The following is a 14,457-nucleotide window of genomic DNA, read 5'->3' on the forward strand; positions in this document are numbered from 1 at the left end:
AATGAAATCAAAAATGGCCTTCTCAAATATATTGCAAATATTATATAATGATTTATACATAAATACATAGACTTTAATGTAGCAGCTTAGGGGACAAAAGAGAAAGAGAAAAAAACAGATGAAATAAGTTAAAAAGAAGACAAAACAAACATGAGAACGAAGGAGAGAACAACAGAGCGCCGAAGTAGAACAGGCATTAGGAAATAGTTAGAAACAATCTGCCACCTGTAAAAGATAGGGATGGGGAGGGTGGAGTTATGTTCTACAGCACCATGCCCACGTACTGGGGATGTACGGGCCCAGCTGCTCTCCCCACCCCCCCAAGATGCAGCAGCAGCAGGTAGCAGCCAGAACTCGGGGTCGGGAAACGGACTAAAGTTAAAGGCAAACGTTTTAACAGATAAGCTTAAGTAAAAATATTTAAATTATTTAATGCGAAACTCTGCGAAACCCTCGGGATTGTGGCGCGTGGTGTGGGAAATAATTCCCCCATGGGAGACAAGCGAAAGAGATTGAGTGCGTGCGGGCGTGTGAAGAATGATTGCAGTGGTAGTGTGGTGTACAGTATGATTGAGCAAGTAGTGCGTGATCGATCGTTAATCGGGATTTAGAATGAACGTGTGAAACGGCCCGCCAAAAAGCGTTTTTTGCGTCTCATGAGACACACACACACAAGGACAGATCGATTGCACCGGTGAATCGGTGAGCGGAACGGTGGAAGCGTGTAATGAGAGTGATGATGTGTAAATTGAAGTTGAACCGAAGTAGGCTTTCGTCCTGACACCGTTGGCAGAAAGGGGAAAGTAGACACGTACAAAAAAAAACACACTCACCTCAGTTTCTTTGAGGCGTGCAGAACACACACTAAATCTATTGTTTCATCTTCACTCACTTTCTATCTCGTCGCTCGCTGGAACTGGAAAGCAAATTAAAAACAAAAAAAAACACACACACAGACAGTACAGCACTTAATTAATAGAAAACACGGCAGCAGGAGCAACAGCAGACAACACTCGAGAAGACGTCGATCAGGAATGAGCTCCTCCAACAGAGTGAACTGGACAGTACACACACACACACACACACACACACACACCTAGTTACGATTATAGTAGGCTTTGGGGCAGTGTGAACAGTGGAGAAGGACAATGAATGTGATAGTAGAGGGGGGGAGGGGAGCCGGAGCTTTAATTTAATGCTGGTTTCATGTTTGGCCAAGCTCTCAAAATGAGCTCAGGAGAAATGTTTGCTCAAACACTCGTGTTCCGTGTATTGTATAGAAGAGTGGTCCGCGAAAGGATATCATAAGTGTTTCTCAGGTTTCTTTTGTGACACTTTTGGGCAAACTGTTGCTTAACTTAAAGATGAATAACAAGCAGCTTGCCTATTAGGTGAATCGTAAGGGCAGGTTTAGAAGAAGGCAACAATAATGGGTTAATAGGTGCTAAAACCTTTCGAAGGTGCTTGCGCAAACTTTACGGCAAGGCTCCGTTGATTTCCGCTGCGTTTCTGCTAGCTTGACAGCAGAGTTTGTACAATTATTTTAATTATACAAAAAGTGGTGCTGCAACTCCAACCAGAGAAAGAGAGTGAGCGAGAGAGACAGAGAGTGAGTGAATCGAAACATGGTTTACATTGACACACGCAAAGATCATCCACAGCAACAAACCACAAAACAAGCAACCACCCGCCACACAGGCAGCCGCATCCCCATTTAGGACTGTCAAAAACAACGGTCAACCCGCAAAAACCCGCCCCCGTACAGAGAAACGAAAGATTGTTCAATTTACCGTGTACATATAGATGCTAATGATTATTATTTGTTATTCCTTTATTATTAATAAACATTAAATTTTTAATCAAACGGTTTCAGCGCTATATTCCCCCCCGTCCCCTTCCTGTTGCTGCTGCTTTCTTGCTTCCTTGCATGCGATGGAAGTAAAACTTTAAAGAACAAAAATACGAAAAACAAATAGCAAACAATCATACACAAACACATCGCGTCGCTCCCGTCCACAGTTTGCGTGCTGCGCTCGGTTGAGATTAAAGTAGCTTTTGGAGCGAATGAAAGCGGATACACCCTGCTTCGCCAAGGACGACAAAATAGCAGAAAATAGGCAGCATCATCGTGGATTTGCAGCCAGTTCAATAGCCCTTTTGAGTGGAACGCCCGGGCGGCGGCGGCAGTGTTGGCGGCGCTGATGCTATCGCACGGCCCATCGTTGCCGTGCCGGAGTCAATACTAGATGAGCTTGTCCGAGGTGTAGTACTGGCGCGATTCCATGCTGTGCCGCTTGACCACGTTCGTTACCTGGCGGGCCATCGTCGACTTGGTGCTGCGGTAGTTGGTCGGTTGCGTCGCTAGCAGGTACGGTAGCGGTGGCCGGCTCTGTACCGGCACCTCCGTGCACTGCATCCACGAGGTGACGTCGTTGATCGCGACCAAGCTTTTGATCTGCAGCTTCTGCAGCTGGTTCGTGGAGGAGGAGGAGCCGGACGAGTGCTGCTGCTGCTGCTGTTGTTGCTGTGCAGTGCCAAGGCTGGGCAGGCAGGTTGTGGTGTTGCTGTTGTTGTTGTTGCTACCGGCTGTCACTCCACCGTAGCCATGGTAACCGCCGGTTGACGTCGAACCGGCCACCGTGCTGGTACTGTGGATGGTCGAAAACGTATGGTTGGACTGTGGGGACGACTCGGACTGTGGCAGATGCTCGTTGGTGATCAGCTTCGCGTACGTTTCCTTATACTTGCGTCGGTCCGAATCCGTGAGCAGCTTGTTCCGGTGAAAGTTGATGTATATCTGGTGGACAAGGTGGAAACATACAATTCAATTACTTATTCCTTTTCTCTCGCTCTCTCTCCCTCTCTCTCCACATCCGGCCCCCCGGTGATACTTACGCTCTGTACTAGCCCGCAGGTGCGTATGAGAAAATCGCGCTGCCCCAGCAGCGCCATCCGTTCCCGCTCCTCGTAGTCCGCGATCTGGTCCGGCATGAACTCGTCGTGCTTTTTCGCCACCTTCGCGACCTTGCGCTTGCGGAGCTTCTTCTTGCCCGCCCCGACCCCGCCGGCACCACCACCGCCCGCCCCATTCCCGCCGGCCGCATCCTCGCCCGCACCCAGCCCGCCGCCCTTCTGCAGCTTCGGATTGTGCTTGTGCAGGATCGCCTGGTTCAGGCGGAAGCGCTCCTCCAGCTCGATGCGCTGCTGCTTGGCACACTCCTCCCGGCGCTTGCTGGCCGCCGTCTCGTTGTACACCGACGCCTGGCTCTGGGCGATGAAGAACTGCAGGTAGCGGTTGGGGTCGCCGGGCGCGGGCAGGATCCGCCGATACCCGCCCAGATGCGTCTCCTCCCAGTTGATCTGTTCGGCCCACGGGCCCATCCCCTCCTCGCCGTACCCATCGTCGTCCGGATCGTTCGCGTCGCGCTGCTGCTGCTGAGCCTGCTGCTGCTGCCCTCCCTGCTGGCCCTGCTGTCCCTGCTGTTGCTGCTGCTGCTGCTGCTGATCCTTGCTAGCCGTCTGCTTGGAATAATCGCGCAACCGTTGCAGCAGCCGGTTCTGGATGCGCCGTTTGTCCTCCTCCAGTACCCGCTTTTTCACCTCCCCGTTTAGGTTGAGCATGATGAACGTGTCCGTGATGAGGGCCTCCTTAATCTCCTTGTCGATCGCCTCGTCCGTGTGGAACGATGGCGAATGGTTCACCTCCAGCACGTACGGTTTGAGCTTGTGATCGATCAGGATGTCGAACCCGAGCACCTCGAAGCACGCCTGGATGATGTCGTGCGTGGGAAAGCTGGCAGTGTACGTGTGCTTCAGCATTGGCCAGGCGCTCATCACCGTTTTGACGATCACGTCGTCGATGTTGCTCCACAGCTCGGCAATGTCGTAGCCTTCCGAGGTCAGGATGCGATTGAGCGTGGAGAAGCGTCGCTTCGAGCCGGCCTCATCGTCGTTCGAGAACGTCCGGCTGTACTTGTTCACCGAGTAGTTGGTCAGGTGCATGAACGTGTTGGACGCGTTCGTAACGCACGGTTCCTTGTACTTGTTCGTGGCAAATCTAGATGCGATAAGAAATTAGCATTAGCAAAGTCGTCCGACATCCACAAGTAGTGATGGACTAACGGTTCTGAACCGACTCTGGCTTTTGTTAGTTCGATTCTGATTGGCTGGATTCCGGAAATTAAGTCGTCCAGAGTCGAAGTTGTTCGGAGTTTGAGTTGTCCAGAATCGAAGTCTTCCGGAGTTGGAGTCGTCCAAAGTTGAAGTCATCCGAGTTGAAATCGTCCTAAGTCAGAGTCGTCCGGAGTTGGAGTCGCATGGAATCGGAGTAGAAGCCGATCCGAGTTGGAGTCGGTTTCGACTTTTACAATCCCGAAAGTTGCCCTATCGTCTAGACAATCGTAACAATCAAAGTCCTGTGTGTGGAGTTCACGCAGAATCTCCGGCTGGCTCCGAATTGGACCAACTCACGCCGACCCTGGACAACACAAACTCTGTACGGCTACGAATAATTCCGGCAGGCTCCGAATACTTCTGGATGAACCTACCGCCAGTATTTTACCAACGCTACCCATCACTGACCTAAACAACCTCCCACTCTTACCTAGCCAATCCTTCGTTGTAGACAAAAATGCGCAGCGGATCCGTCGAGGTGATCAGCGTGTAGACGCGCAGATCAAACTTGTACCCGTCGATCAGCAGCGGTTTCGTGATGTACACCTGGCAGATCATGCGATCCTTCGGATTGATCTCCTTCAGGTTTTTCGTCAGAAAGATGCCCTTCCCCTGCGAACCCTGGTCCGGTTTGAGTATAAACGTTTTGCTGCGATGCGTTCGGCTGTAAGCGACGGCATCACCCAAGCTGCAGAAGAGAACAAAGATCATCAGTAGTTGTCACCAGCTCCACATGCAATTATACTTACTCGGCCGGAAAGCACCACGTTTTGGGGAAGATCTGATAGTCCAGCGGGAACAGCTTCAGCATCCGGTTCAGATTGCGGGCCAGCAGATCCTTGCGGCAGATCTCGAACATCCCGGGGAAGTGGTTCACCTTCTGGAACCGTCGCATGTCGCGGCAGAAGTCGACGCCCACGAACGAATCCGTCCAGCAGACGTTCCACAGGTCGGACTCGCCGACCAGCCGATAGCCGAGTCGTTTGCACACGCGCGTGATAATGTCGTAGCGGCAGTTTAGTATACAAATACTGATCGGTAGTCTGCAGAAGGTGGAATGCAGCAGTGGCAAGCGAAATGGGGGGAATTAAAGCAGAGTGAAAGATGTGTTGTACTTCGAGCTGGGATCGATCGCAGAGTTATGATACGAATGAGTTTAGTACAAGACGAGAGAACGAGGGAGGGAGCAATAGATGATCCTGTTATCGGTATGTACTACTGTAAAGAGACGATCGGGAGGGTTCGGTTTTGGTGCAGTCACAACAACAAGCAGTCCAAGGTGTGCGGAGAATGTGTGCATAGTAGTGGCCTGTGGTTCCAAGTCTCCCCCCAGTAACATGGGGGAAAGGGAAATATACATTCTGGTGGAGTGGTGTGGAGTGATGTCGATTAGAGAGGTATGGAACGAGCGATATGAGTCGAGTAGATGACATAAGTTGAAGTAAGCTTCAGCTGAGGGAGTGAGGGCTTACGTTTTCTTCGCTTTCTTGAGCCTATGTACAAGGCGCGCATTTTGGTCGAGAGCAGCACTTCTACAACAGCTGCACATGACACAGTAGATCGTGAACCGGGAAGAGAAAGGAAAAAGACACACACATACACACGATTACACGCACTGATGGGAGCGGATATTTAGTGGGACAAGGATGTCTAAAGTAAATCAAATAATTTACACTTTTAAACGTGCATTTTTTTCTCAATAACTGTGGGTAGAAGGAAGGTCGCAACTATTTATAGACAAAGAACAGATGTGCGAGTCAGTGTAGTTGCCGGGTGCCATACATAGTTACTACGCCACGTGGAGAGGAGGTGCATCGTAGTAGCCGGTGCACTGATACGACACGAGCGGACATTTGGAAGTGCCTACTTTAACAAAACTACACCTAAACATCCTCTTTATAGAGACAAATTAACAAATCGAAAGGAAACATAATGAAACGCTATAATTATAGATCAGTTTTAATGATTTAATGGGAGGATTTTGGCAAGAAACTACTGCAATGCAGCAAACATACAACCAACTCCAGTGTCTGGAGAAAGAGAGAGAGAGAGAAAAAGGATAGAAAGAGGCCTAATGTCTAAAAATAGAAGTCCCTAAATAAAGGAAACTTCGCTACCTCTGCGTTGTGCACTTCAAAGCAACCCCCGTTAACAGCACAACTAATTTGTGTAGTGCCCAAAACGCTCCCTTCCTTCCCCTCCAACTATTGTCCCACAATGCCAAGAATGAAGGCCTACGAACCATAAAACCCCGAACACACAGGAACACAAACTTTCCTACTTTCGTCCCATTCTGGGACTTGCTTCGGATAAATATAATGATTCCCCTGCACGAGAACAACCTTCCGGAGACACCACGCCCCCGGGTTGTGGGGGGGCACCTCGGGTGCAAAATCGTCTGGATCGGTGGTCTGACTCCAAAAATAAAACAAGACCCCAAAAATAGTAGTTGAAGGTACACGCTCACGCACTCACAGTGCTAGGTACAAAGGGTCTCTACCATCTCTCCCAGCCGAACTTCCCAGCAGAAGCAAAAGGGAACAGACGGGGCACAGTGCATTGGTGTATGTTTTTTTTTTTTTTGCTAAAATGGCCCGTCATAAAGGGGCAACAAACAGTGGGGTCGGCCCCGTCCGAAGCAACAAATAATCAACAACGGAAAGGGGTTCTTGTTCCGGCAACGGAACGTTGCCTAGGCGCCAACAGCTCGGGTAGAGCTGGGAGGTACGCGTCAGACCCCTCCGCTTCCTGCCTGCTCCTTACCTCCTCCAAAAACTACAAGCCTAGAGTACGTGTCTATCGATTTATGCAATCTAGTTCTTTGCTACTAGCTGGCGGGGTCTGTTTGTGTCTGTGTGGGATTGCCTAAATTTCCACTAGGCCACACAGAAAAGAAGGTCCAGGTGTCGGCAAAACAGCCGACCAGTGTTTGCGAGGATTATTTGCAGGAAAAAATAGACTCCCTCCACGTCCAGTGGCCACCGGCTAGACAGTACCTCCTCTTCCCTGTGTGTTGCCCTACCCTTTGACAGTGCTTTTGCGGAAGATTGCGGTCTGTACGATAGCGCTTCAGCGTGTTAAGACCATCCACCCCGGATATTCTTTAAGCCGAACGGGGTGTTTTTCGTTCTTTCACCCACACGAAGTGCTTTCACGCCGACAACGACACGTCGGCAATATTCAAGCTCACTGCTGGCACTGATGGAACGAGCTCAAAACTGGAGCAAACTTTACACCCCACCCACGGGTGGCCTCCTTTTCCAATGGTGCGAAAAAGAAACGGCACCTCTGTGCTGGATTTGAACTTATTTTTGCATAACCGTCTCAAGGTGCTGCCTCAACTCTGCTTGTGCTTTTGGGGGTTTTGGAAAGGCTTAGCAAGTGGCAAAGGAATCTAAAAAGCGGGTTGTCCTTTCTACTTTCACCTATTCGCCAACTAATTCACTATACCTACAAAGACAACCTAAAATCCTACGGAGATGGGGCCGGACCCCAGTAACAGTATCCCCTGCACCACACAAACCACAAACCAGGGGCGGTATGGGGCATACTCACTTCACTTCCTTCTTGCTCTCCTCATCGCCGTGATGATGATGGTGATGGTGGTGATGATTGCAAAAGTGTTTGGAATTTTTCGTATCCGCTTCGCCGCCGCAGTACACCGCGTAGTTGCGATTGTTCATCCGCAGCAGCCCCTGCTGGCCCTGGAGCTGGCCCTTGCAGGACGGGCCATTGCCACCACCGGTGTTGCCACACTCGGTAGCACTCTTCGACGAGAAGGACGTCTCGGTAGTGTCCATCTCCGACTCCGAGTCCGAGCTGGTGCCCGACTCGGCCGTACCGGACGAGGTGTCCTCGTTCGAGTCCTCGCTGCCATCGTCGCTGCTTCTGGCGGTGCTCTTCTTCTGCACGATCGGCTTCGGTTTGCTCTGGCTGCTACGGTTGATCATGGTCCTTTTCCCCCACAGGGCTGGCTTGCTTGCTTGCTTACTTCACTGAACTGATTTGGCAGTTTTGTGCTGGAAATTTCACTCCTTTTCACACACCTGCAAACACACAGACACACAAAACACACGGTGAACTGCGCGATAACAAGAGACACATCCAACGCTCCCCTCACCTCGAACTTGGGCCGAACCTACTCCAACCTAGTGGAACGAACAGTCCTGGTTGTCCACCGACCGCTGTCCGCTGTGGCAGGCAAACAGGACCGCAGGTGCTGCTGCTAGCGTATCCGAATGTGCATCGCCTGAAGGTAGCGCGCGCGGCTCCCGAAACAGATCCCGTCGTCTTCTACACTGCTGCGACCGACAGTGGTACACTTTCGCACTGCACCATTCGCACGCTGCGCGTAACCAATCGAGGTAGGCGGCTAAGCGGCTGAACACGGCGCCCGGTGCACATACTCTGCGGCGCTCTTCCTTCTAAACAGTATTTGTGTGTGATTGTGTATGTGTGTGTGTTTGTGTGGATTTTAGTAGCAATGAGGCGCGCGCCTCGTTGGATCGTCGTTCGGCGGTGACTGAGCTGGTCGTGAGTCGAAAGGATACTAAAAATAGTGGCAGCAGCAGCACGGGCGCGAAACCACCGACTCCGTGCATTGAGGTGGGCTCGTCACGGAAAGGACGAGCGCGAAAGTCTACAAACCCCCCCGTCCCCCCTCTCCCCGCCATCCACTTGGGCTTGCGGCCTGTCAGTTTCGGCGTTTCGGGACGGAAACGGGTAAAGGGCGAGGTTTAAGGGGTAGAAGTACGCGCAGCTCCGTCTCCATCGCTCGAAACCCGCCGTTGAATGCGCGGGAAAAGTTTTTCGCGTAAAGTTCTGTGCAGGGCGGTGGTACGCGAGTGAGGCGCTGGGACGAAGTAGCAAAAGCGAACGAAGGAACGATGTCACGAACAGAACGCAGGCAAGGTGGAAAAGCGGACGGCACTTGGATGGGCTGGTGTCTGATATGGTGAGAAGGAGGAGCGGAGGTTGGATCGTTCCAGTTCCGGTAAACAGCCGTTGCTGCGTCGCTCCAATGGCTAGGATGGGGCTCAGCTGGAATCGTAGCTGGTAGTTTGGTAGTACTAGTAGTAGCAGTAGTAGTAGGTAGTGGTGGTGGTGGCGGTTGTGATAGTATCGGCATACAGAAAAACAACTATTACTACCCCTTTTCACAGGGGAAGCGAAGGGGAACCTCCTCCTGATTACGACATTAAGGTCTTTAGGTTTGGAAGCTCACGGAGTAACAAGAGGGAGTTCCTAACAGTTCCCCCTTTTCTTCCCCCCCCCCCCCCCCCAACCTGTTTAGGTCCTAATCCGAACCCTTTTGTAGTAAAACTGTGTTTTACTTCAGGCTGAATAAATTGACCCTTTTTTGTTGCAGGGTTGCTGCTGCTCATTCTACCCAGGGGTCGCAATTTAATAAAAGTTTCACTATCAGCCTCGTGCCTCGAAAGTTGTGAATGTGTATCGTGCAGCTAAAAATATCTCTTTTGAACTGTTGTTTGAAAGTGGAGGGGAGGGGGATGTTTTTTGGCGCTCCAGGTATGACCTCGCGCGGGTCGTTGACTGTGAGAGCGTGTACGTTCGCGGGGATTTCCTTTGGCGGGTTTTTTCGGGGGGAGAACAAAAAAAAAGGAAGATTGATCCTTACGATGAGATGGATTAATTCTAATTTACAGACAATTATTTACTACATTTTGAAGTAATCACGTGGAATCGGTATTGGAATTGCTACTAATCAATGAATTGATATGGATTCATACTTCTTCTAACCCATCAACACATCAGTCTCACCCCATGGTGCAAGAAGGAGTCATGGGTACGAGTTTATAAATCATCGCCAGTCACGACAACATTGTGGCGGTACAAAACGTTCACATTAATTTGATCATATATTTTGCCCTTACTGACCCGCTTTGGGAATGTAAGGTTGGAGAGTGGAGTTTATATGTTTGTCTATTTTTAAAAATTATAAAGACAAAACAACACGCCAACAAATGAAGAATTTTGCTCCCTTTTTGTTTCGTAACCCGGGGAATTGACCAAAAAGACATGATTCAAATGGCGCGATTGCACGATGCGCACGATATAGTGCGGGGATGGGGACCTCCTGCTGTGGGTACCACGGAATGTGCCACGTTAGCCCTATCTTCTGTATTGCATGACTGGATTGTTTTATTGGCTGTTCTTCTTCTTCTTCTTTTTTTCTTCAATGATACAATTTTCTTTCCACCCCAAACCCGTGCAACGTGTTGCATGTGTGGTACCATTTACAACCACGAGCAAAGGGTTTGCCTGAATGAGTCATTAACTCATGCCAATTGCTTAGTCTTCTATCTGTGCGATGGTTCAATTAAAGCGCTTAATTAGATGGCGAAGATTGCCACACACCACGAGGGGGGGGGGGGGGGGGACAGGCTTTCTTCAAGTAGATACCATTGTGACGATTGATCGGTCTTTTACGGTGTATCAATATTCCACAACTCATTATAAGCTCGTTTTGCAAACTGATCTCCCTCCCCCGTTCCTTCCGGGAACGTATCGTACCAAGGTTTTAACATAGACCTCTCCAACCTCCCTCCCTTCGACCGTGACATAGCGCGATTCCGGCAACACTTCGAAACTCCGGCACATGTTCACAGCAAAAGTTGTTATAGTAACATCGAAATAATACTTAAACCATTCAAATGCAAAAACACTCACTCATGCGCACACTGTGGAGGGGGTGGGAGGGGGAGGGCCTTTTTTTACCTGTAATGTTGGGGAAAAAGTTAAATTTAATTCGTTGCGACGTGTTGACGGGCCGAACAAAGTTTCTCGCTGCCAGCGGCTAACAATAATAGTGGCAACGGGACGTGTTTTTTAAATTATATTTTAAACACTGGTTGCCGCCAAAGCAATAGATGTTAGGGAGGGGGAGGGAATCGACGACGTGTTTGATAAGCGGGGAGAGTATTTAATTTATTTTTGCTCCCCCACCACAGGCACAAATCAATCAGCGGTGATTGCCACTTTGAGTTTGTGCGTTAGAAATATAAAGAAATGAGTAAAAAGTGCCGTTTCCTTTCTGTTTTCAATCAAAAGAGGGGGCTTTTTCAAAACGTCTTTCATTTTCAACGGTTTTTTTTGTTCTGCCGCACCCGTTTGACAGCTGTAGCCAACGAATCGGGCATGGGCGCGTGTGTGCTAACCGTGCTTAATGTGCGTCGCTACGGGTTGCAGCGGGGTGTGAGTGTGTGTTAGTGCAAGGCGACGCGCAGGTCGTAGCGTGCAGTGATGTTATTGTTTGTCCCGCGTCCGTACGTGCCGTTTTGGTGGATCTTTTACCTGGTCGGGTTTTTTTGTTGTACCCTTCGTTTCGAATATACCCGTTGCAATCACGTGAAGCTACCAAGTCTTGCAAACTGCTGTTAATGCTGGTAAGTGTGCAGAAGTCAGCTGAAGCGAGGAGTAACAGGGTGCTTACCTGTTGTGTCGTGTGAAGGTTTGTAAAATTGAACGCAGTGCTCGTACAGACCCGCATACGGCAGAGCGAAGGGTGTGAAGCTGTACGCTTTTTTTAACTGTGCAAAGGAGATTGAGTGATTGTATGGAAGCATCAGATTAGGGTTTGAATGTTGCAAGCTAAAAGAAGTTGTGATAAGATAAACAAAAACATATCCCTCTGTATGGATATCGCAGTATCGTTACGTTAAAGTTGGATTTTTTTTTTATCGCCCCTTACAAGGACAAAATAAACAAAGAGGAACATATGATTGGCCCAATGCGCACTCTGTTTCTGCATACACACTTTGCTTGTGTAGGTGTGTGGGTTTTGACGTTTCCCCGAACAGGGTGACTCACCGCGGTGCTGCTGCCGGCAGTTACGACGATTACAGCGTGCGCGCGCTATCGCCGTTCGATTAGTTGAGCCATTTTTTCTTTTGAAAAAAAAAAACAAATCAAGTGTAAAGTAACAGCAACAAAAAACACACTTTTTTGTACCTAAAACACCGTTTCAAAGTTGAAAAAGTGTATCATACAGTGTGCTACTTATTTTTTTGCAACAGTGAGTCACGTTCCTGTAGCAGTACCATCGCTGGTTTACGTTCCGTTCTCACGGCCGTTAAATGGTTGCACAAACATCGTTGGTCTGTTTTTGAACTTCCTGGGCTCCTGCTGGATGGACCATGTTTGCGGAGCGTTTGTTATCGTACATGTTAACACTCTAAACAGCAACAAAACATGTAGAGTCGATTTCGAACCGAGCGACCGAAACCCGACCCTGAGGTACAGTATTCCAGCGTCTTATCGACCGGTGCAAGTTCGGTGTGGCATGTTAAAATCTCTCTGTTCTCTCTCTCTCTCTCTCTCTTTGTGCGTATCGCTCCCTGTGTTCTACGAAGTAGACTTGTTTTATTGCTTTATGTAATGTGCACAAACATTGACCTCCTTTGCGCTTGCAACTCATCTTCACGGTGAACAGATCGGAGTGATAGCGTACTGGGAAGATAATTAGATTACCAGAACTAACCTGTCTCTCTCCGTCCCTCTCTTGTTCTCTTGTTTTAGGAGCAGCCAGGCAGGTGTCTTAACACATTTGCAAACGAAATGCTACACACCGCTTGAAGGAAGATAACGAACATCCGAAGGTCCGCAGACGCATCTCGCTCGTCACGCGTCACTTGCTGACCAGTTGCTGCTACTCACACACACACACGCTGGATGTTGTTGGCGAGCGACTTAGTATAACCGGGAACCGAGCACGAGCTGCAATGCTTCCATCGAACGGATCCGAACCGGCCGGGCCCGTTGGCCAGAATGAGGCCAAACTGTTGGCGATCGTAGTGCTCGGGTTCGGCAGCTTCCTGTGCGGCGTGCTGCCGATCTACATATCCCAGCGCAACCGGCAACGCTACCCGGGCACGCTCTCCTTTCTGCTCTGTCTCGGGGCGGGCGTCCTGCTGGCCACCGCCATCGTGCACATGCTGCCGGAGATACGCGAAGCGCTCGGCGAGTACGCGGAGATTGTGTTTTGCAGTGGCTTTTTCCTCATGTACGCCATCGACGAGCTGGTAGAGTTTTGCGGCATCGCTGGACACGATCATGGCGAGGACGGAGAGGGTGAGCGGCGGGCGGAACAGGACGGGCGGTATGGGGACGACTCGGACGCGGCAAGCACCTCGAGCCGCCGGGAGCGGCGGTACGGTGCGAACGAGGAAACGAAATCGCTTCTCGGCAGCGGGTAAGCAGTAGGCAGAATGTGCCTTTCCTCTGTGCGTCTGTACTGATCATCTCTGCCATTTGCTTTACCTTTGCAGCAATGACTCCGAAGTGACCGCCTCCCGACGATCGCTGGAAAGTGTGGTGGGGTTGGGCGGCAATCTATCCCGCCGCTCGTCGCTGAATGGACCGCCGCCCGCGGGAAGAGGACAACGATCGGCACAAAGTGCTGCCGAGCTGCAGCTGACCGGTGTGTTCGGGCTGCTGCTAGCGCTGTGCATGCACTCGCTGCTCGAAGGGCTAGCGATCGGGGTGCAGAACTCGGGGCCGAAGGTGTTGCTGCTGCTCGGCGCCGTCAGTGCGCACAAGTTCGTGGTTGGGTTTGCGCTTGGCGTGCAGCTGGTCGCGAACGGTGCGCGGGAGCGCTGCTCCCACGTGCTGCAGGTGCTAACGTTTTCGCTCGGCTCGGTGGCCGGCATCGGCATCGGCATGGGGCTGGATGGGCTGAACGAAACGCTTACCACGCTCATCATGCCGGTGCTGCAGGGATTGGCGGGCGGCACGCTGCTGTACGTCACCGTCAGTGAGGTGTTGCCGCGCGAACGGGCGAAACGACGGTGGCACACGCGGGCCATGGGACCGGGCCAGTTTGGGGCCGTTGTGGTGGGCTTTTCCCTCATGTCCGCGTTAAGCTTGGTGCTGAGCGATGAGTAGAGTAGGGCGTCCCTGCTCATCGTCTGCCCGTTATCGTATGATCATAGTTCCTGGTGGTGGCAGACACTCTACAAGCTGGGCGAACGAACAAAATGCGCGACGCTCAGAGTATATCTCGGATCGGTCACCGGCTGTGCCAAAAATGTTTTAATACTAGGATTTTTATGTTAAATTTTACAATCGAATAGAGAAGTTGAGGCGATGTAGTTATATAGTAGCTGATGTACAAATGGAAGGCAATGGCGTTAGTATTACCAGAAAGTGTGTAGTTTTGTGAGTTTTTGCAGGGAGGTAGGTAGCAACTTTGGATAGCTTTTAATCGTACAAGCAATAAAAAGAACAAAAGCTGCCATTTTACACTTTTACACACACTGCGTGGAG

General features: G+C 50.5%; 2 protein-coding genes across 6 annotated transcripts; one reads left to right on the forward strand and one right to left on the reverse strand.

Moving 5' to 3' along the window:
- Positions 1 to 1,070: 1,070 nt before the first annotated feature.
- Positions 1,071 to 10,564, reverse strand: LOC120948417 (tubulin polyglutamylase TTLL13-like). 2 transcript variants are annotated; one of them, XM_040364702.2, is made up of 7 exons: positions 8,294 to 10,564; positions 7,729 to 8,219; positions 5,646 to 5,714; positions 4,923 to 5,216; positions 4,604 to 4,861; positions 2,896 to 4,057; positions 1,071 to 2,797 (listed from the first exon to the last, which is right to left on the reverse strand). In XM_040364702.2, exons 2-7 carry the CDS (start codon positions 8,121 to 8,123, stop codon positions 2,243 to 2,245), a joined length of 2,733 nt encoding a protein of 910 aa, XP_040220636.2. In that variant the 5' UTR covers positions 8,124 to 8,219; positions 8,294 to 10,564; the 3' UTR covers positions 1,071 to 2,242. The 2 variants fall into 2 exon arrangements, with proteins under 2 accessions (XP_040220636.2, XP_040220637.2); XM_040364703.2 differs by lacking the exon at positions 5,646 to 5,714.
- A 356-nt stretch (positions 10,565 to 10,920) lies between these two features.
- Positions 10,921 to 14,441, forward strand: LOC120950646 (zinc transporter ZIP3). Of its 4 annotated transcripts, XM_040368862.2 has the most exons (4): positions 10,921 to 11,579; positions 12,210 to 12,429; positions 12,712 to 13,384; positions 13,461 to 14,441. In XM_040368862.2, the coding sequence occupies exons 3-4, from the start codon at positions 12,915 to 12,917 to the stop codon at positions 14,074 to 14,076; spliced, it is 1,086 nt and encodes a 361-aa protein (XP_040224796.2). In that variant the 5' UTR covers positions 10,921 to 11,579; positions 12,210 to 12,429; positions 12,712 to 12,914; the 3' UTR covers positions 14,077 to 14,441. The 4 variants fall into 4 exon arrangements, with proteins under 4 accessions (XP_040224796.2, XP_049463953.1, XP_040224793.2 ...); XM_049607996.1 differs by lacking the exon at positions 12,210 to 12,429; XM_040368859.2 differs by lacking the exon at positions 12,210 to 12,429 and having other exon boundaries at positions 11,571 to 11,644.
- The last annotated feature ends 16 nt before the right edge of the window (positions 14,442 to 14,457 follow it).

Source organism: Anopheles coluzzii, chromosome 2 (genome assembly GCF_943734685.1).
Source record: "Anopheles coluzzii chromosome 2, AcolN3, whole genome shotgun sequence".
Taxonomy (NCBI): Eukaryota; Metazoa; Arthropoda; class Insecta; order Diptera; family Culicidae; genus Anopheles; species Anopheles coluzzii.

Coding starts and splice junctions, on each gene's coding strand:
- LOC120950646 (XM_040368862.2), top strand. CDS start 12,915: ATGCTTCCATCGAACGGATCCGAACCGGCCGGGCCCGTTGGCCAGAAT. Junction 13,385..13,460: donor AAATCGCTTCTCGGCAGCGG/GTAAGCAGTAGG, acceptor TTACCTTTGCAG/CAATGACTCCGAAGTGACCG.
- LOC120948417 (XM_040364702.2), bottom strand. CDS start 8,123: ATGATCAACCGTAGCAGCCAGAGCAAACCGAAGCCGATCGTGCAGAAG. Junction 4,862..4,922: donor ACGTGGTGCTTTCCGGCCGA/GTAAGTATAATT, acceptor TCTCTTCTGCAG/CTTGGGTGATGCCGTCGCTT. Junction 4,058..4,603: donor TACAACGAAGGATTGGCTAG/GTAAGAGTGGGA, acceptor TATCGCATCTAG/ATTTGCCACGAACAAGTACA.